This window comes from Pagrus pagrus (genome assembly GCF_965226575.1).
Source record: "Pagrus pagrus genome assembly, chromosome: 16".
Classification (NCBI taxonomy): domain Eukaryota; kingdom Metazoa; phylum Chordata; class Actinopteri; order Spariformes; family Sparidae; genus Pagrus; species Pagrus pagrus.
The window spans coordinates 5,818,822-5,842,430 of record NC_140200.1 but is presented as its reverse complement, the minus strand read 5'-3'; the positions used below and the strand labels follow the sequence as shown (position 1 = coordinate 5,842,430).

General features: G+C 41.5%; 1 protein-coding gene across 11 annotated transcripts in view; it reads left to right on the top strand.

Moving 5' to 3' along the window:
* LOC311272102 (MAM domain-containing glycosylphosphatidylinositol anchor protein 2) overlaps window positions 1-23,609 on the top strand; it is a 256,023-nt gene that overhangs the window by 199,983 nt on the left and 32,431 nt on the right. For all 11 annotated transcript variants that reach the window (XM_084378258.1, XM_084378256.1, XM_084378254.1 and 8 more), the window contains 3 exons: window positions 3,563-3,835; window positions 14,051-14,199; window positions 22,688-22,865. In XM_084378258.1, coding sequence (XP_084234384.1) covers window positions 3,563-3,835; window positions 14,051-14,199; window positions 22,688-22,865 — 600 coding nt within the window. The remainder of the gene's footprint in view (window positions 1-3,562; window positions 3,836-14,050; window positions 14,200-22,687; window positions 22,866-23,609) is intronic.

Genomic DNA, 23,609 nt, shown 5'->3' with positions numbered 1-23,609 from the left:
TGCTGCTGAAGGGTACAACATATGCTGCCATCCAGACGCCGATTTTTTTTTTTTTCCAGGGACATCCGTGCTTATTACAGTGAGGCCATGCCAAGCCACTTTCTGCAAGTGTGACAACAGCATGGCTTCGTAGTAAAAGAGTGCAGGTGCTAGACTGACTCGCCTGAGGTCCAGTTCTGTCTTTCAACAAGCTTTTACGAAGTGCAAAATATGAAAACAGAGACCACACACTGCTGAGCACCTGAAGTCATATATCAAGCCAGCAATTGAAAAGAATTCCACTTTCAAAACTTTACCGAGTGTAAAGAAAAGCTGGTGTAACAGAGTGGTAAACATGTCCCTGTTGCACCTCTTTTGAAATGCGTTGCAGGCATTAAATTGACACTGAGTGCATATTTATAAAAGACAATTACGTTTATCAGTTTGAACATTAAATATCTTCTTTTTTTTGTACTGTATTAATTTGAATATAGGTCACAAAGGATTACATTCTTTCATTCCTGCTTTTCTTTTAAACAGCATTCCCAATGCTTTTCAAAATTGGGGTTGTATTATTGAATTATTGTACTTTGACTGAAGCAAAAAGGTCTGAGAGACTCCTGCCGCCTCTGCCATCCAGTGAGCCATGAGGGAAAACGTGTTGTCGCCTTGAGGATAAAAATGATGAAGGAGAAACCAAATGGACATCCAACCATATAGGAGGAATGGAATCACATATACGCACTTGATGTGTATATGCACAGAGCGTACAGTACAATCTACTCTGGCGGGCTGGCCCACAGGAGTTACATGTCCTTCTCCTGATGCATTCACCCGAAGCACATGGAGGAAAAATGAAGCCCGTTCTGATTCAAGCTGAAGTTTATTCTAAACCAGTCAAGCAGTGGCAGGTGCACGCATGCGCACAAATTCACTTTGGCTTTCCACACACTTGAAAAAACACTTGTATTTCCCCTATGTATGCCCGTGTCTTTGTTCTGTCCACCTCCCAGTAGATTGGCGGCCTGTATGGACCGTTGGGAAAAGGCCTCTGTGCTCCTAAATGTTGTTTTTCACCACATTACTGTCAAGGTATCCACCGGTGACTGATGATGGATTACATCTCCGCCGGAGCTCAGGGTTTTCCCTCAGCCTGTGACTTACAGCAACGCCGAGCCCTCCTCGCCCTCGCTGCTACGCTAACCATGGAGAGCACTGCTCAGGGAATATCGCACAAGACCTTTTAGCTGCTTTCTCCTCATGTTCTCTGGGCAGCTGTTTCACAGGAGATGCACAGGAGCCAGATGAGGCATATGCCCTTGTTTAAAGGATGTTGTGGTTATATAAGAGATTTTTGTTGTATCTTTTTTCATTTGCTGCAGACCCAAACCCTGTCTTCATTTGTCTTTCTGTGTCAATGGAAATGCACTTACTGCAATTTGGTCTAGTGCCACTCAGGGAGGCTGTGGAGCTGGGCTGTGATTCACCGCCACACACAAAACCTACAATTTTAATGTGATAAGTAGAGATTCAGACCCTTCTTTTGGAGTCACAGATAAGGCATTGGGTTTGGGAAAAAAGCCCAGGCGAGGCTCATTTGAAGGATAGAACTGATTGCTGTTTCATTTCGAGGGGATGAAAGCCACTTTGCTCTCCACCTTGTGAGCAGCACCAGGTGAAGGAGGCACACTATATTCTTCTTCTTTTCAGGCCAAACCTCTTGAAAGATTTGTGTTTACCTTTCACGTGTTACGATTTATTATTTCTCACATTTCAGCCCTTCATTATCTGACCTAATGGTGTGCCATAAATCACAGTAGCTGCTGTGTGAATTCCTGGTTTTTGCGTGCGATGTGTGATAATGAGCATTGAGGGCAAGAAAGGTAAAATCCCACTTTGGATTGTTATATGCTGCTGCATTCTTTGGCATACGGTCTGATGTTTACAGCCCCAATTCCCAGTGCGCCTCTGTGGCCTGGAGGACCTGCCCTGCTCTACAGGCTGGGCCGAGGTTAATTCAATTACGTGCAACGAGAAAAACAAGCCAGAGTTCGGTACTCCAAAAACACGGCAAAATATTCTGGAAAACAGACGAGTATTTATTAGATTCCTTGAAGAGATTTAGCTTATAAGCATCTTTTATAAATTAAGGTTGTAGATAATGACGTTAATAGTGTTATCAAATTATATGCTGTAAATTTTGATAAACTGTTCATTTAATTGCATATCCTATCAAGTTTGGAAGGCTCTGTAATTAGATTATATTACAGTGTGTGAATAATGTAGAAGATTATGTTGCAGATTACAGTTTCAATCAGGTAATCAGTGATCTGTAACATATTACATTTTAAAAAGTAACATCCCCAGCCCGGCTATAGCTACCCGCCTCTCCCTTACTCTGTCAGGAATTATGCAAATTTCAGGCAATTAAGAGGCTGTGTGTCATTCTGTCTCTGCTCCTCAGTATTCGCTGTTGTTTCTCAAGCCCCGCCAGTGACTTTTGTCAAGCATCTGTATGAGCATGTCAAGAGCATAGATGCTTAAGATGTGGAAATTATTCATAAACATTTCAGTGCTTTCACGCAGGAGCATTTGCAAACATTCTGTCCGACACACGCCTCTTCTGATCGCACCCACATTTAAAGTAGGCAGAAATATAAAATCACACACTGCAGAGGGAGGGTCCGGCTCGTGCCGAGGTCATATTCAGCCCCTCGCTTCACTCCGAGACGACTCGGCTAAATAATTCACCGCCAGGTTGTCTGTGTGGGAGGAGGTGAAGCCTGTCAGATACTCAAATAAGTTATTAATTTTCCATTTTGAAAGCTTGAGGTGCACTTCATCATCCTGTTACCAATTTTCCGCCAAGCGTGACTGATTTCGTTCAGAACATTGTTCTAGTTTCTCTGCAAAATTGATCTCCTCTCTCCCCACTATTGTTTTCACTCGTCATTTTTCAGTCATTGCTGTGGCATATCGACTCTGCGGGGCTGATTGTTTAAAGCTTATTTACAATATGCTTAAATCTGACCCTTTTTCGCCCTGCTCAGCTCCCATTCATGTTACAGTATGAGGCTTTCCTCTAAAATGTTTCTCCTCCTGTGTGCATGATTTAAATATGTGTTGGTCGTCCTTCCTAAAGCTGCTATTTCCCTTCCAGTTTTTGCCTTTTCAAGTCTGGGGATGGCTTTTGTATATTCTCACAGCCGTTTCCTTTTTTTTTCACATTTTCATCACTCGTCCTTGTCTGTATTTTTAAATAAATGTATTTATTCATCTCATTTATTTCTTCTAGACTCAGTATTCTAACTGTCTTTTCTGTCTTTCAGATATTCTTTCTCTGTAAATATCTCTTTAGGTCGGCGATAACCTAGTCTGACCGAGACGGCCCTCGTCTGAACAGCGTCTGTGTTATAGAGATGTTGACGTATCTTTCTCCCACTCACTGTCTTTCTCTCCTTTTTGCCCTCTTTATCCAAACCTTTTTCTTCATATTCCCACCACACTTTCATCCTTGACACACTTTCTGTGTCCCTATCAAATGTCAGCTGAACTCATCTGAGCCCATCTGTCTCCCACTCAGACCCTCCGACGGTGGAGCCGGTTTACATGGAGATGCGTCAGGGCCTGGGGAGGCCTGTGGTGATGACCTGCAGGGTGCTGCGAGCCCACCCTTCCCGTGTGCTGCGATTCGAGTGGCTTCTATCAAACCGGCTACTCCACGCCGGAGCCTTTGATGCCCAGAGAGATGAGACGGAGTACACCATACGCAGCCTGAATCGAGACGGCTGGGGGGAGTACACCTGCAATGTCATTAATGAGGCCGGAGCAGGCAAATGCACCTTCCAGGTTACAGGTATAGAGAGCTCATCATTAAAGTCTTTTCATGTAATTATCCTGTACCCTGGCTCCCTTTGCTATGCTTACCTTCTATTCTTGCACATCACACGCGCTTTTTCTTGTCTTGATAATGTTTTGAACAGTATTTCACTGATATAAAAGCAGCTTCTGATTTCAAGACGTAACATAACCCTGTTTGGCTCGGACAAACAAGACAGATTGGGTTTATGCTTTATTGTTTGTATTTTCAGTCTTTTTAATTTTTAATGTTACAAAGAAAAAGCTTTTAGGGTGATGACTAACTGATGTTGTTTGGTGAAAGTCACACTGTCTGGGATAATGAGTTTGGAAGAGGTTGCTGGACTGTAAATGTCCTCAAATCTAATAGAGAGCAGAGCAGGGCGGCTAACATTAGCTTCAACTCAGAAAGTAGCACCTAGGCAGCTTCTACATTAGATTTAAATGTAATAGTTTGTCGCACTTCGCATGTTTTAATCACTTTCCTGTCGGCGCTGTCTCGAAGTAATAGCAAGTAACTGCTTTAGGTAATAAGCTCGCGGTGTTAGCCAAATATGCTAACTCATGCAGCTCACGTTAAAGCAGACAAACACAGTTTAATCCGTCCTCTTTTTTCCTCTTTGTTTTGGAAAGGCTGAAAAGAAGACACCCTCTAAATTCCTTAAATGCAAAGAATATCTCTAAGGCCTCATTCAGACCAAATCAGGCGTTGCGGCGATTAGTGCAGGGCTGAGTAGGGGTGTAGGAGGACACAACTGCACTCTTAAGTGCACAGTTTTGGGTCCCAGCTCAGGAGCAACAACTCTGCAGAGGCTTTCTTTCGCAGGAGGACAGGCGATCTCACTTCAACGCCTGATTTAGTCTAAACAAGGCCCTTGTGCTAGAGCCCCATGTGTGCCACTTTAACATAGAGAAATCCAAAGTTTTAAAGACCTGCCGTGCATCGTCGCAGTTACTTAACTATGATTGGTCAGTTGCGGTTCAAATTTTTTAAGGAAACCCACCGTACACGCGCCATATTTCAATATCCTGCACATATTGGTGGTGTTGATGCGGTGTTTTATGGCAGCCATTTTGCTGCCACACTTCTGCATGTCTACATCAACTTATTCAGTATGCACTCCAGTTTGTAATTAGAGTCTTCACTGAGGATTTTTTTGGACAGCTAAAATTGCCTCCTCATACATTTAACCATCTCTGTCACTGTCTTGCAGGCAATGGATGATGGATAATTAATTTAAAAGAAGAGTGAAAGAAAAAAAAAATCTGAGATCCTCTAAATGAAACAGTCAATCATGGTGGCTTTTTCTCTGTCTCCTGTAGTAAACCTGTTCTTTCAGATAATACACACTTGGCCCTTGCTGCTTTATTTTAGAGATTGCCTTTTTTCCATCAAGAGCTGCAAGTGTCCATCTCCTAGTTGGTTGTTATGACAGGACCGAATTAGTTTGGCGGCGCTGAGTGACCGCAGGAACTCAGGCCAAGGTTTCAATCTCCCAGACCTCCCATTAGAGACAGGAGCTGCAGGGTCACAGGAGGAGCATTTGTCACTTTGATCCTCTGCCACTTAGGTTGCTCTCCTCTTTGATACCGCCTGTTTCTCACCATCTATTGCTGTCCTCTAAGCCTACCTTTCTGCACTTGATTTTTCTATCTCCTCGCTTGCTCTTTCCCTCTCGCTTTGACCATGTTTGCTTGCCCTCGTTCTTCATCTTTCTCAGTTCAAATGTCTCTCTATCGCCCTCCCTCTCTCCAGTTTGCCTGGAGAAAGAGATGGACACCCCCTCCTGCGTGTTTGTGTTATAAATCAGTCCTCCCTGGTGAAGCAGGTAGAGCACAGAGACAGAAGCACATAGTCCCCTCCAGCCATTTGTTTTTCTCAACAGGGCTGAGGTTTGCCTGCCTATTGCTCCCTCTTCCCACCTCCACTCCCCTTCCTTCCCTTTCATCCTCCATCCCTCCTTTCCTCTCTCTCTCTCTCCCGCCATCGCTCTGTTCCTCCCGCCCAGTGCTCCAGATTCCCACCATCTGGACTCAGTGGTTGCCAAAGGTATGGAGGCTCTTTTAGTAACCCCCTGAGTGCAAGAGCATGGTGCAGAAAATCCACTTTGGTTCCTCCCATCATCCGTGAAATCTGGCATGCCCCGTTCCCTTAACTCCAACTCATATTCTTTAAGATTTCTGTTATTCTATACTGAAACTCAATAACCACAACAGGAGATCAACTCTGTTCTGTATTGTGGCTGAAATAAATAATCTACTGGAGAGGAAGTTGATATCGGCTCCTTGCAAGCTCACTTTAAGATGAAGCTACTGAAATATTTCTTCTGGCTCATGCAGTGAGGTAGTTTTGGTGGTTTGAAGACAGGTGGACCCCTGATATTCCTCACCGCTCGTTCCCTGACTTCCTCCTGTGCCATGCTGATGTGTAATAAACATATCAGGCTGGACTTCTGGCGTGAAGCCACGTTTAACCCACTTGTCCAGTCAACATACCATGCAAAACATACATGTTGCCATGCCGACAGACACATGCAAACTCACCAAAGTCGGGCACGAGGCCATTCTGTGGCTTATATAAATGCTGTCGCCTCAAAAAGTGCGTTGTGCCAGAGCAGCGTGTGTGTGCATGTGCATGGATGCCCATGTGCCAAGCCATTGGGACATCTGTGGAAACAGTGAGTTGGCTGTAATGGCCAAGTTGGCCATTAAAGTGTGCCAGGGGAGAGACCCCTCGGAGGGATGTAATGTGTACCACTGAGTCTTGGCTCAGACTCCCTGTCATGGGGAACATGAGTTTTTTCAACAATGCTGAAATCTTGCTCCTTCGAAGGGTTTTGAGAGTTCGAGTGAAGGAAAAAAGTATTTTGACCGTCTTTGTGCTGCTTTTTTTTCTTTGATTTCATTCCAGTCTGATGCATTTGTCGATTTAGGCACAAGTCTGCATTTACTGTGGCTCCTGTCCTCAGGCTGTAAATGTGTACTGATGAGGCAGTGATGGGGTGAAACACCGGTCACAGAACACCAGAGGTGGGAGGTACCGAAGTATGAATACTTTGTTACTGTACTTACATAGATTTTTCAAGTATCTGTACTATACTTGAGTATTTATTTTTTTACTTCAGTACATTTCAGAGGCTGTACTTTCTTACTTTACTTGAGTAAAGAAGTTGAATCAGTTGAATACTTCTACTTTTCTTTTTTTTTTTTTTTACACGTGTATCTGTACTTCTGCTTGAGTAAAGAATGTGTGTACTTCTGCCACCTCTGCAGAATACACAGACATGACTTAGATTTTGGATATCGTGATATGATAAAAGCGTAGTCTTTTCCTTGTTTTAAAAGCTGCATTACAGTAAAGTAACTTAATTTTCTGTAAAGTTAAATGCAAAAACTCCAAGCCAGGCAGGTAAAGGAACATAAAGCCAGCTCTAATACAGGCAGACAGCAAATACCGAAGAAGCAGGCAGAGGTACATCTGAGACCTAATGAAGCAAACATACAAAAACTAAATAAAGTACAAACCAGTGAAGCGCTGGGTTCACAGGCAGGAACACAGAGAGAACACGTGGAGCAAAACAGGACCCAAGAACAGAGAACGCAGGACTGACGTGGGCAAACAGACGAACTGACAAAGAGAGAGGGAAAGACACAAACTCAAATACACAAGGGAGGGAACAGTAAGAGGAGCCAGGTGAAACTAATAGTGCAACCAAAAAAGGCAGGAAAAACACAAAGACAGGAAGTGGAAAGTAAAACATGCCACATGAGGATTAATCTACCAAAATAAAGCGGGAAACAACTAAACCAAAAGCCATGACGTTTTCTGAACTCAGCAGACTTATACTTGCATTTATCCACTTAGACATTATATCCAAACTATTGATGATTATTTCTCTAAAACCTGTGCTTTTGAAGAGATTTCACAACATCGAGATGTATATTGCGTGTCGCGATATACCCTAAAAATATCAGTATTATTTTAAGGCCCTGTCATCAAGGTTATTTTTAACCCCTCCTCGACAGATGTTATTGAGTAAACTGAACTTCATGGGTTAAATCAGTCGATTACTGCTTTGAAGAATCTAATTTGTGTAATCAGTGCAAAAGTGAGATTTCAAATAAAGTAAATGAAACTAATTCCACACTTCTGCCTTCGTCTTTCTCGTCAGTGACTCGTCCTCCAGACAAAGCATCCTGCAGTTTCTGCTCGCATTCTGAAAAATTCACAGAGAAAGGGCAAACAATGTTCCTCATTCCTCCCACGTTTTAATTCCTCCGTTTGGCAGTCGGTCATGAATTAGAAGAAGAAAAATTCTCAGGGACAGTGTTCACATATTCATCGTCTGCGGTTTGCGAGTTTGCTCGCAAAATGAATTCAGATTCGACATAATGATGAGCTTGTATGGTCCCAGTTTCCCTTTTTCTTGTAGCCATTGTTCTTAATGATGCAGCAATCACATTGTGGGATACGGTGCCAAAAGTTGGCTGTGATGAGATGTCTGCATATGTTTTAGGAGGAAAACCTATTTGTCTTTGTGGGACACACACACCTCCACTATCTCACCTCTGTTTTACCTTCTTTACACTCAGTCTATTTTGATATATTATTATTTAATCCATCATCTGTTTCCAGTAATGTTTCTGTCGTCTTGATTTGTTTTTTTGTATGTTCGTTTGGCTCTTTGAGGTGTGTTTTAAATAGGCCTCTTGGGGTTTTTTTTTTTAAGCTAGAGTAGTACAAGCTGATGTGTGTTATTTTCGTCTTTATCATTTTTCATATCTTCAAGTAAAAGCAAGAAACTAAATTGATTTTACCTTTCAAACTGGCGCACTCCTCTATCTCAGGGGTTTAAAGCCTTATCAGTCTTGGTTTGCACTGAACAGACATGGCTTTTTAGTAACTCGGCTATCTGCCTTTATTGTGCCAAGTTCACTTTGGTTGAACTTCTCCGCCGCTGTAAATGGCGGATGATGTTGAATACTTTCCGCAGCTCAAAGAGACATGCTGACATTGACGGATCCTGTATGTAGTAATGACTGACGTTGCGTGGTCAGAGTAAAAAGGCAGCATATGAATAATGTTATCTGTGATCAGACTGTCAGGCCTGAAGGACAGACACAATCTGTTCTGCTGTTTTTATGTATTTCTTTCTGGCATATGTTCCGGTGTTCTGCTTCTTTTATATCAATACAATATCATAAGATTAGTCACTCCAGAGCAGCCTCACTATTATGCTGGCCAAGAAGGATAAAAATCAGAAGTCACAGCCGGTCAGGACGAATAAAATTCAATCCCACTTAATATGATCACCGATTAGAAATCTATCTGGGGTTTCTTTGTTTGTTTTTTCTCAAGTGAATTAGACGAGGAGGCGAGAAGAATTAGCTGAATAGAATGGGTGGAAGTGACTCATTACAAGTTCACTGCCGCTGCCCTTAAAGAAAAGAAAATCCAGAGAGATTTCATTCTGTGTCCCAGAAGGACACAACCAGGCAATTACCACCCAGTCTTCTAATGTCTTCTCCCTACAGTCAGTTAGCTGCTCCTGCGGTGTTGTTGGGTTAGTCTCAGCCAGCTGTGCGTCCATATGTAAGCATCATTTCTGCCACAAAAGCCTACGTCACACATCAACCCAGCACCATATAGCAAAGGCTCGCCATATGGTGGGACAAAGTGTTTTCCTGAAGAAGAAAACATGTTCAGAAAACCTTAAAAAATAAGAAGGAAGTCTGCAAACAAGGTCAACTTCTTGCCTGAAGGGTTTCACAGAGCTGTTATTAGTCATTGCATTGGTTCTGCTGTTATAAACAGGATTTTCAAAAAATCAATTAAGCCTTCTGTACTTTATGTTTGATGTCTCCCACCCAGGGTTATCTGTTTCAAGGAGTCTAAGTGGGTTAGGTAATGTGCTTCACCACACTTAACGTATTATTTTGGAGTGAATGCCATTTTTGCTTCATGACATTGCATTAAGCGTTTGAATAAACGAGAGTACGTGTCAATGTCGGTGCCTCTGCTGTAGATGTGGTCTAAGAAATGTATCTTTAAAGATTTATTTCAAAATAAGACGCAGCTAATGTAGCAGAATACTTGAAAACGCCTTCGCTAAATGAACGTAGCGTTTTTAGGAGGCACAGTGCTCACTTGTATGAAGAGAATCCTTTCAGTGTGTCGCTTAAGTAGAGTCCGTGTGGGAATCTTGTGAAAACATACAATGTGAGGCAGTTTAATTATCCCTTCCTGCCTTTGCTCTGCAGCAAATTACAGCCTCTTGCCTCACTGTACAGTATGAACTGCATGAACGAGGCTGACAGTATGTGCCAGGCTGGCTTATGTAACATTTACTGTACAGTGTGCTGTAAACACAGCTGGCTCTATACGGAGAAGAGCTGCCAAGTGAAGTGCAGACAGTATTTGTCCTTGCATTGTTTTTATTGCATTAGCATCTGGGCGAGCCACAGAGGCAGTTTGCGTGATAGCATCTTCGGTTATGAAACAGAAAGGTTCAACTTGCCTTCAACATCTCAACGTTGCGAGGTGAATTTCTTACCCCAAACATGAAAACATTTAAAAATGAATCACATTGTTTAATTATTAACGGTGTTTTTCTTGCTCCGGCTTGTTGTTTTTCTCTCTGAATGATTTTATCTGGCTGATGGACAGGCGTTCCTTTCCCTCAGATTACACTATTGTATTTTAAATGGCCTCATCCATGTAAAGGCCAAGTGATCTGCAGTAGGCTGCCCAAAGCATCATTAACCGGATTTATTTTCCAAAAAAGCAGAACAAACGCTCTCCGTGTTGATTTTGACTTATTTTCTTGGACGATTATGAGAATTGATCAAACCAGTCAGAGGCTGAAAAAAACCCACTAATTGTGTTATTTTCCTCCTACAAATGCACCTCACTTAGTTTGAATGATTACATCTGAAGTGCATGTGTTACGGCTTAACTTCTACAATGCAATCAAAGAAATGATGAAATTTGCCCGTGTGTTATGGATAATGTTTTCCCCTGTAATTTCAGCAGTGTTTGCTCCATATCATGGTATGGATTTTATCTCAAGACAACCCATAATCTTGGCATCTCACATCACTTACAGCTAATGTGGCGTGATTACGCAGCTGAGTGTGCACTGAGTCAGATTCCCCGAGCACTGATTGGCTTCGTCTAACCTCATATGAATTGTCTTTAAAGGATTAGGCTGGATTTATTCTATATTTGTCTTATTGTCAACAAATCCCATTAAAAGACCAAAACCAACAATGTGCTGTCCATATCTCAGTACTTTAATGACTTAGTTACCCCATCTGTGGCACTCAGACACAAGCTCATTCATTACTATTGAATACACGGATGACTATACTTATTTTAATATTCAATTTGTAACATATATTATAATATAACATTTGCCGGATTTACAAGAAGGCCCCAATTATATCAAATTTGTCATAGACAGCGTTTCACAACAGTTATCAAGTTTCTTCTAACTCAGCAACTCACAAAGTTTCATGTTTTTTTTAGGGAGTCTGGGAAATTTCTCCACCTCTTCATCCTCAAGTTGATGTGGTTGTTGATGTTGGTGATCCAGTTTGCTGTCTGCTCTCTTGGTGTAAATTGTTGTTGATAAGTAGTCATTCAAATTAATACAAAACACATGAATCTAGCACGCCATTTACAATTGTGTAATTACAGTACATAGACTGACCCATTTACACACCCACCTGCGACGCACTTCCCACGTCCGTGCTCCTCAGCGTCATGTCTAGAATCAAACAAAACGACTCATAATGGGTCGAGGACCTGCTCACACCGAGGCTCACATCACTGTTCAGTAGAAAAATGCCATTATAGCTAATCAATAACATAAACTCACTTGACAGGTTGGTCCAGTTGCCTGACATACACCGCATTACTGCACAGTCACACCAAGTCCCACTGCTGCTGCTTTTGTTTGAGCTAACAATGGCCGCTCTGCTGTCTCCTCCATGGCTATTAAAAATCAGCTGCCCTGGGTATTGTCATCCTTCAACAAACAAGCCCAAATAACAGAGGGACCGGGGTGAATTACTATTCTATGCCTGGAAGGTCATCCTGTGAGCTTGTTTCTTGATCTTGATTGAAATACAATGTTCTGTCAGCTCCCTCTTTAGCTGTCAGAAATCAGTTTGCAGACTGTAAACCGAGCTGAGAAGTTGAAAGATTCATTCAGGTAACAGATTCAAAGAAAGCAAGCAGTGCTACTGAAAGAAAAGGTTTGAGGTGATCTCAGCGGTAGTCCAAACCCAGCTGTATGAAATTATTTGTGTGAGTGAACAGGTATCTAGCACACATGGGACAGACACTTAACGATGTTGGGTAATATTCATGAGACATGCTACAATCTGGTGCACGCTTTGATTCAATACCATGAAAGTACTGTATGTCACGTAACATACAATGAAACTTTAATGATCCTTGAGGGAAAATTCATACGTACAGTAGGAGCTACAAGGAATATCTTATAGCGAGGGGAAAAAATAGAGCAACCAGAATACAGTGAAGATGAAAGACACTGTACATCTTTGTCATGTTAATGCAGCGGTCCTTTTTTTGGCTTTTAAGAAGTCTCACTATGTTAACAAATGAAACATTTACACTGAAGTATAAAATAAATGCCTGTGAAAAATAACACTGCAGCAGAGCAGAGCTTGTGTACGGATGCAAGCAAATAATTGTGATGTCAAAATAATGATAATAACAACAATTAAGGTTGCTGTTGTAATTCATATCTAAGTTATACACCCAATTACACTGACCTTTCAAAAAAAATCATGCAAATACTTAATGATCAGCTCTTTTTCCGAGATCTGTCATATGATTCCTTCTACAAACGTGTCTCTGGGATCTTTAGGCTAAAACATACACAAACGAGTGCAATAGATACTGTGAGACAGTCGTGCAGCTGTAATGGGGCTGCTTAAAAAATGAAAAATTAACTTATTATTATCCTCTCACTCCCATATCGATGGAAAGTCAGGTGAAGTTTTGTCGTCCACTAAACGCTTCTGGAGCTTCACAGCAAAACAGCGTGGCAGCGTTCAACTAAACACGTGACTTAGATAGGGACTTTTGTTGAAACGTAACAAAATGCCTGGAAAGAAATGCCCATAAATATGGCTCCATACAGCTTGTCTGTCATAATCCAAGTCTCTGGAAACGCAGAGATCCCATATTGATTTGAAAAGGTTTGTTACTTGGTCGTGGTTGTGCAACCACTTCAGACGGGATGCTCACCAAAGCTTTTCAGAGTTTCTTGTTCGTAAGTGACCTTCGTCAGGTTTCAGGTTATGACATTATGTCACTATTCATTCAAAAGCATAATGAGAAAAGATTGTTCATAATGTGTCTATTCACTGCACAGGGCCAATAATAAAGGGACACTTCACCAGTTTGGCAGGTCAAGATCAGGATACTCATCAGGGCAGGTATTCCTGTAAAAGCGTTTGCATAATATCCACTGCGGGGGTGGTTCTGGCCTCGGCTTTGGCCCAAACTCTTTCAATGAGTCTGGTTTCCAGCTTTGTTGGAAAAATGTTAAAATAGAAATAGGTGCTTTTATAAAAGATTGTTATTACCACTGCTTTAAAGACAGTTAACTGTAGCATGAACAGTTGGTGCCTCCTCTAATTTACTGTATGTGAATGAAATTGAAATATTGCTATAATTTAACGATGAGTAATTCATCCTGGCCTATAGCGGTGTACCTGAAGGAACAATAAATTAAATAAGAAACAAACGGCGTTAATAAAAAGTCACCGTAAGTAAGATTAGCATCTGACAGGTTTTATGGCATGTAACATCACAAAAAGCTCCGTTCAGCTGCGAAATAAGAGCTAGTCACCGAGCAGCGTTATTATGAGCTGCCACAGGACGAACAACCTTGATGATATTACGTGTGAGGACATGACTATACTTCCATTTCTCTGAAGGGAGCTGTGGAAAGATATAATCAGTGTTTATGAAGCTTGACTGTAGAGTCTACCAGAAACTGCTACAATCTTTTGTAGCAGTTTCCCACAAGTGCCTCAATTCTGTGGAAATACAAGACTAGATTGTTGAAATAGCACTTTAATGCCGTCTTGAGAACCTTGTAGGTGGGTAGGTGTTTTAAAATGTTTAAATGAGCATTAAAGCAGCTTTAAAGTATTGTATCTGCTCTCTCTCCAGGAAAGGCCTACCCTCCAGAGTTCTACTATGACACCTACAGCCCCCTGTGGCAGAACAGGCCCAGAGTCTACGGCTTCAAGCTGCAGTGGACCCAGATGAACCCCAACGCCGTGGACCGCATTGTTGCCTACAGACTCGGCATCAGACAGGTAGGATGACTGAGGCCACGGGTATTTTTGGAGACGGGGTGTTAAAACAAAAACAATTCCTGTCCATTATCCATTTTCTCCATTAATACTAACACACCTGAAGACATCATCATATGGCCACTCCGTGGTTGGTTGCTTGGATACAGAAAATACTATGATTGAGTCCGGGAGACATGATTGCTTTTCACAGAATCCTCCTGGATAGTGCTATTTTTAACACATTTATAGCAGCTGCTTTTGTCTTTCTTTTCCATCCTTTTATTTTCATTTTCTGTGTTCGTCTTTTGAAATGGGCAATAATAAGATCAACAATACGCCACAATATCATGACACATACTACAGGGTACATTGATATGGCCCTATCAGGAAGCAAATGTGGGTGTCTGCGTCATCATTTCCAAAAAAATCTCAGTTTCTATTTTCACCCTGGAAGTTTCCCCAAAGGTCCATTTTCAGTGGCCTCAAACGCCAAAATGCATAGAAAAATCTTTGTGTTAAGGAAATTCCCTGCGTGCACGTTGGGTATCTCAATGCTCAACCTCCTGTCTGCTGATTTGTTCTCTTCTTTTCCGTTTAACCTATGGTTGCATCATTCAGATGCTCGTTGGCCCGAAAAGTGTTATCCAGTCCCACCGAGCTCTTTTGTTACAGACCAGAAGACAAGTTTTTAAAGCCTGAAATGTTGGCGCCTGCTACAATAACGTTTGAGTCATCAGTATTGGTCAGCCACTTTTCGACCCCTCATAGATGAATTAGAGTCATTTTGTGCTACGGGGCAATAAAAGCCTCTCTTATTGCCAATCTGAGCATGTGATAGAAGTGTTTGCACAGCTTGCGCCTGCTTGTTTTATTCCGTTTGACAGCGCCAAATCTTACGCCTTTTCGATTCATTGTCTGTCTTATTCGGCAGTTTTTGAGGATGTGAATGAGCCTCTGCGGGCCGGGCAGGATGACTAAGAACCTGTCAGGTTCAGTCGTTTCAATGAGTTCTGTGGTTTCCGCGAATTGCTTCTGTTTTCGCTCTCCATCAGAAGCTCAGTCGGAGGAGTGGAAGGGAACCCCGCAGAGAGAAAGAGCAAGCATAGTTCCTGTTTTCCCTGCTTCTCAAGTAAACTCCACAGATGACAGGCTTGCAGCATTGATGGATGGCATGGTTGGATTTTCTCTCTTTGGCAATCAATGTGTACCTTCCTCTCTCTCTCTCTCTCTTTCTTTCTCTCTCTCTCTCTCTCCCCATGGTAGTATGCAGCACATTTAATCTTCAGTTGTTTTTTTTTACACTTACAGCAGCAGGTGTGGCACCACCGTCACTTTACATGAAGTTTTAAATAGTGAACTAGCTCCGTTAACGCCACAGATTTTCAGGTTTTCAGGTGAAATAAAACCGCATATATATATATATATATATAACACATGCTGCAATTTCTAAATCCATCTCAGTTCTGCTCCGAATTAGTGAGCATACCCTGACAGTTGTGCTTGCAATGAATAATATAATTTCATGTTTGTTTCACACTACACCCTCAAGGAATCGGAGCTTGAAAACACACTCTAAACCAGTTATGTTTGTGCAGCGCAATGATTTTTCTGTCAACTATCTCACTTGGTCTGTTCGGTAATAAATGATGCTGTGCTCGTGGAGCCCGTGTTTGTTTGCGCTTGCCAGGCATGTGTCTGAAAACTTGCCAGGAATATACATTTGCTTTTTCCCTATTTTCAGCTAGTCCCGCGCACATTTTATTTTGTTTTTTTGTCAACAGATTATTATGTCTGCATCCGTGCTAGAACGAACCCGCAGTTAATTCAGAAATCGCATTAACATTTCAACCTTCTTCGGCATTTGTTTATTAAAAAAAGAAGAACATCACAACCCCACAGTCTATTTTAGCAGACAATCATTGTTTTGGGGCAAATTAATTTCTCTCCACCTTCTTGCCTTGATATCTCAAGAGGGTACATTTTGTGACCATTATTTCCTTCCTGCCAGGCACAGCAACATCTCCTCTATTGTCTCAGATGAAAGAGATTCATGCCGTCGGAGAAATTCACAAACTTTTGCGCAGGATTTACTAAACTGTGTGCCCTCTGTGATTGATGGAGAATTAGCTTTGAGTATTGATTTAGACTGATGATAAGGTTTTTTTTCAAATGTCTTCCAGTTGAGACAGGAAAGAGGCAGAACAAAAGTGTCAGTGAGCAAGAAATGAGGGAGCACCAGAGATAAATGAGGAGGAGGAGAGGCTCCTTATGTAAACAAATAAATGCAGAGACACCCCCGGCCTGACTGTGGAAAAGTGGTGCAGTAAAGAAAACCTCGGCATGTGGACTACACCACTTCGATCTATTTATAGATCCAGCAGCAGCTCCCCTGCCATTCCCTTGGAATTATCATTTTCTCTCGCTACCTTTGAATTAATACTTAGCGCTGGTAGACCTTATGCCTCTGTAATGGATTGCTTTGTGTTACCGTCCAGTAACCTTGTGAGAGACAGTCTGGCAGAACGGGAGATGGGGAGTGAAGCTCTAGCTGAAAGGCATGCGCGGGCGAGAATCACAAAACACAAATCACCGCACCTGTCAAGGTTTCAGAGGGAAGGTGTGACATCTGCCCTTGTTTTGATACTGTAGAAAACCTTCACTGCTGTCCAGAGGCTTGATTGCCCATCTCCATCCCCCTGTTAGATAACTTTTTCAATCTACATCTTGCCAATCTTGGAGCTGCTTCTTCAAGCCTCCTCCTCCTCCGCCTCCTACTGCGTCTTTTTCAATTGATCTGTCAAGTCAGGGGTGTGCGAGCAAGATCAATAGGAGCCACACTAATTACATGCAGGCAATCTACATTAGATCATCTCGTCTAAGATTACACCATCACTTTGATTGCGCCTGTGTTTCTTTTTGGCCCCCGCTATCGCTTTGATCAATCCTGCTGTTTTTTGAAGTTGCCATAAAAAATAAAATGAAAAAAAAAAAACCCTGAACTACCACAATCAAATGAAATTAAATCAATATGGCTCTCTGCCTCTGTGGGGAAAATGCAGAGAAAGAAAGGTAATGGGATGTAAACAGAAACTGTAATTGAGCGCAGACGTGGTGATTCAGTGAACATTAATGGGAACGAAAACAAAGGTGCAAAATCCATAAGGCAGTAAGTGTGTGCATGATTCAAAATGTCTGAAAAGTTCAATGTTTTTTCTCAATCAACATCTTAAGTTTGATTTGATATGCACCTTTTAGCTCAATTCCTTTATGGTATGAGGAAAATTGAACTATATGCTTCCTCTTGTTATTTGGAGCTTGAGGCGACATTTGGCCAAGAATAACATTTAAGGCCTCCATCTGCCTGAAGCTTTGGACACACACACACACACAGACACACACCAGTCCCCCTATTAGACATTCTTTACCCAATTAGATGCTGTTCTCCAAAACTGATGTACAGCTACACACATAAATACATGTTATTTATGCTCACAGCACTGCACCACCTTAACTACCTCAACTTAAGCAAAGAAAGCAAAGTGGTGCAGGGACAGTAATGAGGTAAGATACAAACCCCAAGACATCCTCATCCTCCAAGTGACAGGGTCCTCCCATTACAACCTGGCATTAAATCCATTGTAATGATTTTTTTTCTGAGGCATATAAAGGGCTTTCTTTCACACTAAAGCACTAAGAACATTGTATTAATTCTATAAAGTAATAACATTTAAATAGACGTAAAGTGCAGATGTAGACTCACAGTCTGCTTGTTTCATTAGAGCTTAATTGGGACACTATTACATATGTTTCCCAAATCTTACATTAATTGTTTTGTAAGATTTTCTATAATTAAAAAAAAAAAAAGTTGTTTTATTAAATATAATATAAACTGATAACAAATGGCTGATTTTTACTTCTAGAAAATGGTAGTGTAGTTTGATTTGGTTTCAGTTTTTAAGGGAGCAAATAATCACCGAACACATCCGTGACCAAAACACTCAGTTACATCTACAATGCCAGACTGATGGTGCAAGAGGACCTTGTGGTGGTAGAGGGAGCATATAGGCAGACTGTGAAAAATAGAAGGCTATAATGGCCACACTGTACACCGGCATGAATAGGTCTAGACGTTCCCGGTGAGTTGGTTTCCGAGCACTTGATGAATAAGCCAGTGATTGTTAAGCATGTATTATGTAGCTATTTTTCAATGCAAGCGCAACCTCAGAGCTTTGCCCTAACAAACTCATGCTCGATAAATGGGACTCAACTAGAAGAAATCAAAATAAAGAAAACACATATCCACAAGCAAAATTATATATGTTGGTTTGTGTTTAGGTTTGTTTTATTTCCTCCAGGAAAGATAAAAAGTGGGCTAATAGAGCTACGACTGACAAATATTACCTCCGCCAAGGAGGCTGAGGCTTTTCACCTGTCTGTTTGTTGGCTTGTTGGTTTGTCAGCAGGATTACACAATAACTACTGGATGTTTTCCACTAAACTTGGATGACGGATGGGTCTCGGCCCAGAATAGACCCCCTTAACTTTTGGATGGAGCCAGGATTTTTTTTCTCACTTTCTTTAACATTGAAAGTTAAGCCATTTTTCAACATTTTCCTTAATTTCTCAGAGAATAATGCCTGAATCTTAAAAGAAATTCACCGTATTTAGTATCTGTGAGCGAGTACAATTTGATGCAGAGCTTGGATCTGGTGAACTTCAGTTGCTTAAGCAGTTATGGGTGGTTTAATATTTAGAGTGATACAGGGCTAACAAGTTTGATATTGGATTAGGCTTGATTGAATTAAAGGGAACTGTTGGGCCTTGGTGGAGTTACGCAATCTACTGAGTGCCATTCCAGTTTTCATTAACGATCAGTGTTATTGTCACGATAGTTAAAATGCTCATCACAATTTCCCAGATCCCAAAATGACGTCTTAAAATTGCTTCTTCAGTCCAACCAACAGTCCAAAAGGTAAATAAAATAAATGATTATCATAATAGTCTTGACTAATGAATTAAATGACTGATCGTTGAAGTTAAACCGACATGAATAATGCGTTAAAGACTGCTGTGGCCGCTCTCATTTCACTGTGCTAACCTGCCTCTTCTTGGCATCAGAAAACAGAAACACGGTCCACTTTGGTCAAACGGTCAAAGCTGTCAATTTACATCATCGTCTTTGCTTCTTTTTTTTTGTTTTGTCCTTGAACAATACCCCTCCTCACAGTCCATTAATGAGAACAGGTGCAGCACCACAACTAATGTATAATACATAATGTAGTTTGTCATGTGCAGCTTGTCAATCTTGCACCTGCCTATCGCTGCAGACACAGAAAAGTAGCCCATCGCTTTCGGCACCTGCAACCCCTCCGCACCGGTCTGCAGACATAATCCACACAGCCAAAAATGAACAAAACAGGATGTTATTTTTCACACAGTCCTGTGTCTCGAGCTGCGGACAGCAGGTTTACTTTTTTTTCTCATCATTTGCATAAAAAGGTTCTTTTCACTCTTTTTTGAAAATATCAAATATTCTTAAACCGATACCATCTCCTTCCAGGGTGTTTAAACACACATACATATACTTAGAGAAGAACACTGTGTAATTTATCGCAATTAGCTGCCCTGCCTTTTGTACTTTAGATGATAGCAAAAATGTTCAAAGGATAGGCAGGGACAGCTGCTCCATCTGCAATTACCAATGGCAGACAAAACACTCTATTTACCTGCAAACTAATGGCGATGAAAACTTGCACCCCATAATTGTGGATCATCCAGGCTCTAAGTAATTACTTAATTAGTATTGTTCACACACACAAACACACACACACACACACCGACTCTGCTTCACTGCCATCACACCTTCATTCACTCTATCTCTGTCTCTCCTGCTAGTACCACACTTCCTCTTTTCCTTTGACTGAGAAGGGCACGTAAAGTCACTAATTGTGATGCAGAAGCTGTAACTTGTCTTTGTGCTGCTCTTCCCCTTAAAGTGATTCTCAAGGATAAGATGTACCCTACTTCTCTCTTCTCTTTGCCCCCCAGCAAATGCAGCAACAAGCCCTCGTTTTGTTTCTTTGAATTTTCCGAGCGGCTGTAACGTATCGCAAGACATGAAAAGCAAGAGCTAATTTTTTGTGTGATACCTGAGCTTAGTCACCCAAAGACGGGTCCGCTTGTCTCAAAGACGAGATATAAAGTTGCTGTCGGTTGAAGGTCTCTGTAGAAAGGGATAGCACGACTTTGTAGAGCATGATTAAAGAAAGCAACTTTTAAGACAATCAAGCACAGAGCGGAAAAGGTTCTGTCCGTAGTGTACTAGCAAAATGCCTGTATTGCGAGTACAGTAATGCAGACTGAAGCATGTCTTTTAAAGGGAAGAGTGAATCAGGGATTTTTCTCTCAGCAAATATAAGAAAATCTCTGCTGCTTGCTAATGGCAGTCATTGAATTCAGAGGCTGGAAGCTGCTTCGGAAGTAAATGTGGCTAATGAGCAGCTAGCTGTCAACAGCTTACAGAGGAAGAAAAAAAATGTTTTCTTGTTGTGTAGCATTTAATGTTGGCGGATCACACAAATATCTATAAACAAGGTTAGCTCTCTGATGAGACACAACGTGGTGAAGGGGATGCATACTTGCTGTGGTCATACAGCAACATGTTCCCCAGGAGCGGGAATGTCCTTTGTACTGTTCATACTGTCTTTTTGTGGTCATACTGAATATAAAATCATTAGTGGGGGGTTGTGTTGTATGGATTGTTGTTAGGTTTATGTTGGATATAACACACAGCTACAAAAAATAAAGTATGCAGTTTAAATTTAAAGGACTTGGTTGTTATGACTCAATGTTAAAAGACTGTAATTCAGCTTGGTACCTTTTTTATAGATGTTCTCCATCAGATACTTTTTTTTTTTTCCATGAATGATCTTATATAAATGTGCTGCAGTTTTCTATGACGACCAAGACTGATTTTCAGTTTGGTCCTTGATATAATGATAAAATCAGGAGTTCAGGTGGCAGGGTTCGCCTTTGGTCTCAACCATCTCCAGGGTGAAATAATTGGTTCTGTAGCAGCTCAATGCTCCACAGTGTCACAACGAGAGACCGCTTGATAACACTTTATAACAACCATCATTCATTCTATAGAGCTTTTCTGGTCTACTGACCCCCCCACAAGCGCTTTACAACACTTATGACATTCACCCATTCATACACTGATGGCAGAGGCTCATCAGGAGCAATTTGCGGTTCAGGACACTTCGACGTGCAGCCAGGGAAGCCAGCGACCTGGACGACCTGCTCTACTTCCAGAGAACATAGCAAAAGAGAGACACCCGTCAATGTAACGCATACAGTTCACAGGGTCTAGAACAGCAAAGTGGGGCGTTTGAGGGGATTTGTACTTATGACTCATTGTTTTTGGCGTAAACAAGTCGATTTCACCATACTTAAGCAGTCCAATGACTCTGTGTACCTGCTTGACTAGAAGTCTACACATGAAACATCTGCCAGGGTTCTTCCTTGGAGGTTACTCGAGACCAGACTGAATGCCGCCAGGCATAGCTCAATATCTGAGGACACATAATAAGATGTGCGTGCATGCAATACAATATGTGTGTGTGGTTGCTATCAGTAACAAACATAATCGAAACATGCATGTAATATAAGGTGATCTGTGATTAATGATGGTTATTATTTTCACATACAAGTATTCAGTTGATCCATTGTTGATATAAAATGTTTTGATTATAGCCACCTGAAATATGTGGCATTTAGCATGCAATGAAATCAACGTATTGAGACTCCTGCCAGCACAGAACATAAGGAGCAAATTCCCATGTTGGTATTAAACTTAAGCAAGCTCTGGTCCGGTGGGCATGAGTGGCCCAAACTCTACAAAGATGGTCTTTGAGATGCTCAGGAAGTTCAAGTGTTGTGAGTTCATTTTTCTAGCGTGACCAGCAGAGATGTTAGAAGTGCTGTTTGCCAACGATTGCCCTTGGGTCCAAACCAAATACAAGCCTGATTAACCTTGAGAGCCGAAGTTAACTTGAGGTGTTTTTCAAACAATGAACAGAGTGTCTGATAAAAACAACTCAAAACAAGAGATTTAGCCTGCAGTCTAAGACTTCCTTTATCAATTAAATTAGTTTTTATAGCTAAAAACCTCATTCTGTTGTCTTTAACAGAGGGTTCGGCCATATCGGTCAATACTGGAGGGACATAACTTGTCTTGTCTTCAGTGTGTTTTCAGTGTAATGTGAAACAAAAAAGCATTTACATTAAATCAAAACAGTAGGGGAGAAAAAACATGCTATACGATGACTTATAGGTTACAGGATAATGTTGTACCTCAACTTTCTGAAACCTCTGGGTGAAGCTTATACTAAATAGACATGTTTAGTATCAGGCTGTGGTTGATGTTGATGCTTTAGGTTCTGTATAAATTGATTGTGTCTTGTGATTTTAATAATCTAAACTTCTTGTGGTTCCTCTTCCTATCCAGATGGGGTTGCAGCGCTGGTGGGAGCAGGAGATCCCTGTGGACGTGGCAATCAACAAAGGAGAGCTCATGACACACAACCTGACCGAGCTCATAAAGCCTGAATCCTACGAGGTGCGCCTCACCCCCATCACACGTTTTGGAGAGGGTGACTCCACCATCCGGATTGTCACTTACAGCGGTGAGTGCTGTATATTAACTCAAGGGACGGCTTTTTTGGAGGAGAAATGTAGAGAAACCTGGGCAGGGGAGACACAGGAGGGATATATTCTCTTTAATCTTCTGTTTAAACATGTGGTTGCACAGTTGGAGGAATTACAACGACAGCTTGTGATGTTATCCTTCAGCTCACTCAGAAATATGAACTCCAGCCAGAGTTTGTGCTTCTGTGTCATGACACAAGTTCAGTCTAGTATCAACATTTCTATCACCATCACCGCGATTATGATCAGTTTCGTTTATTATATATGTGAGGAAGGAGTCATCATAATATTTGAATTAGATCTCAACACATTCAGTCATGAGACGACAGCTTGAAATCAGCTTGCTTTGCTTCTTTGCCAGTTTGAATGAATGCTGATCAACTGACTAACCATCTCCTTCTCATGACCTTTTTTTTTTTTTTGCCTGAGTTAAGTCTGTCCCAGCCCGGGGCAGAACGCTAACTTGTTGTTTCTGTGCATGAGAGACCACCATGACATCAAAGCATCAGATGACTCAAACATGTAGTTTTGTGTCATGAGACCTGACTGAGCAGGTCAAAGATGAGTCACGTTTTGCTTTCCTGAGTTTTCCCTCAAAACAATGTATTTCTTGTGTGTGTGATTCCCTCTTATCTTTTTTTCGAGAGGATGTGGTTTGTCTCCAGGGATGTTTTTCATTTAACAAAAAGCTTTTTCGATTTCGTATTACAGGTATTTTTAAA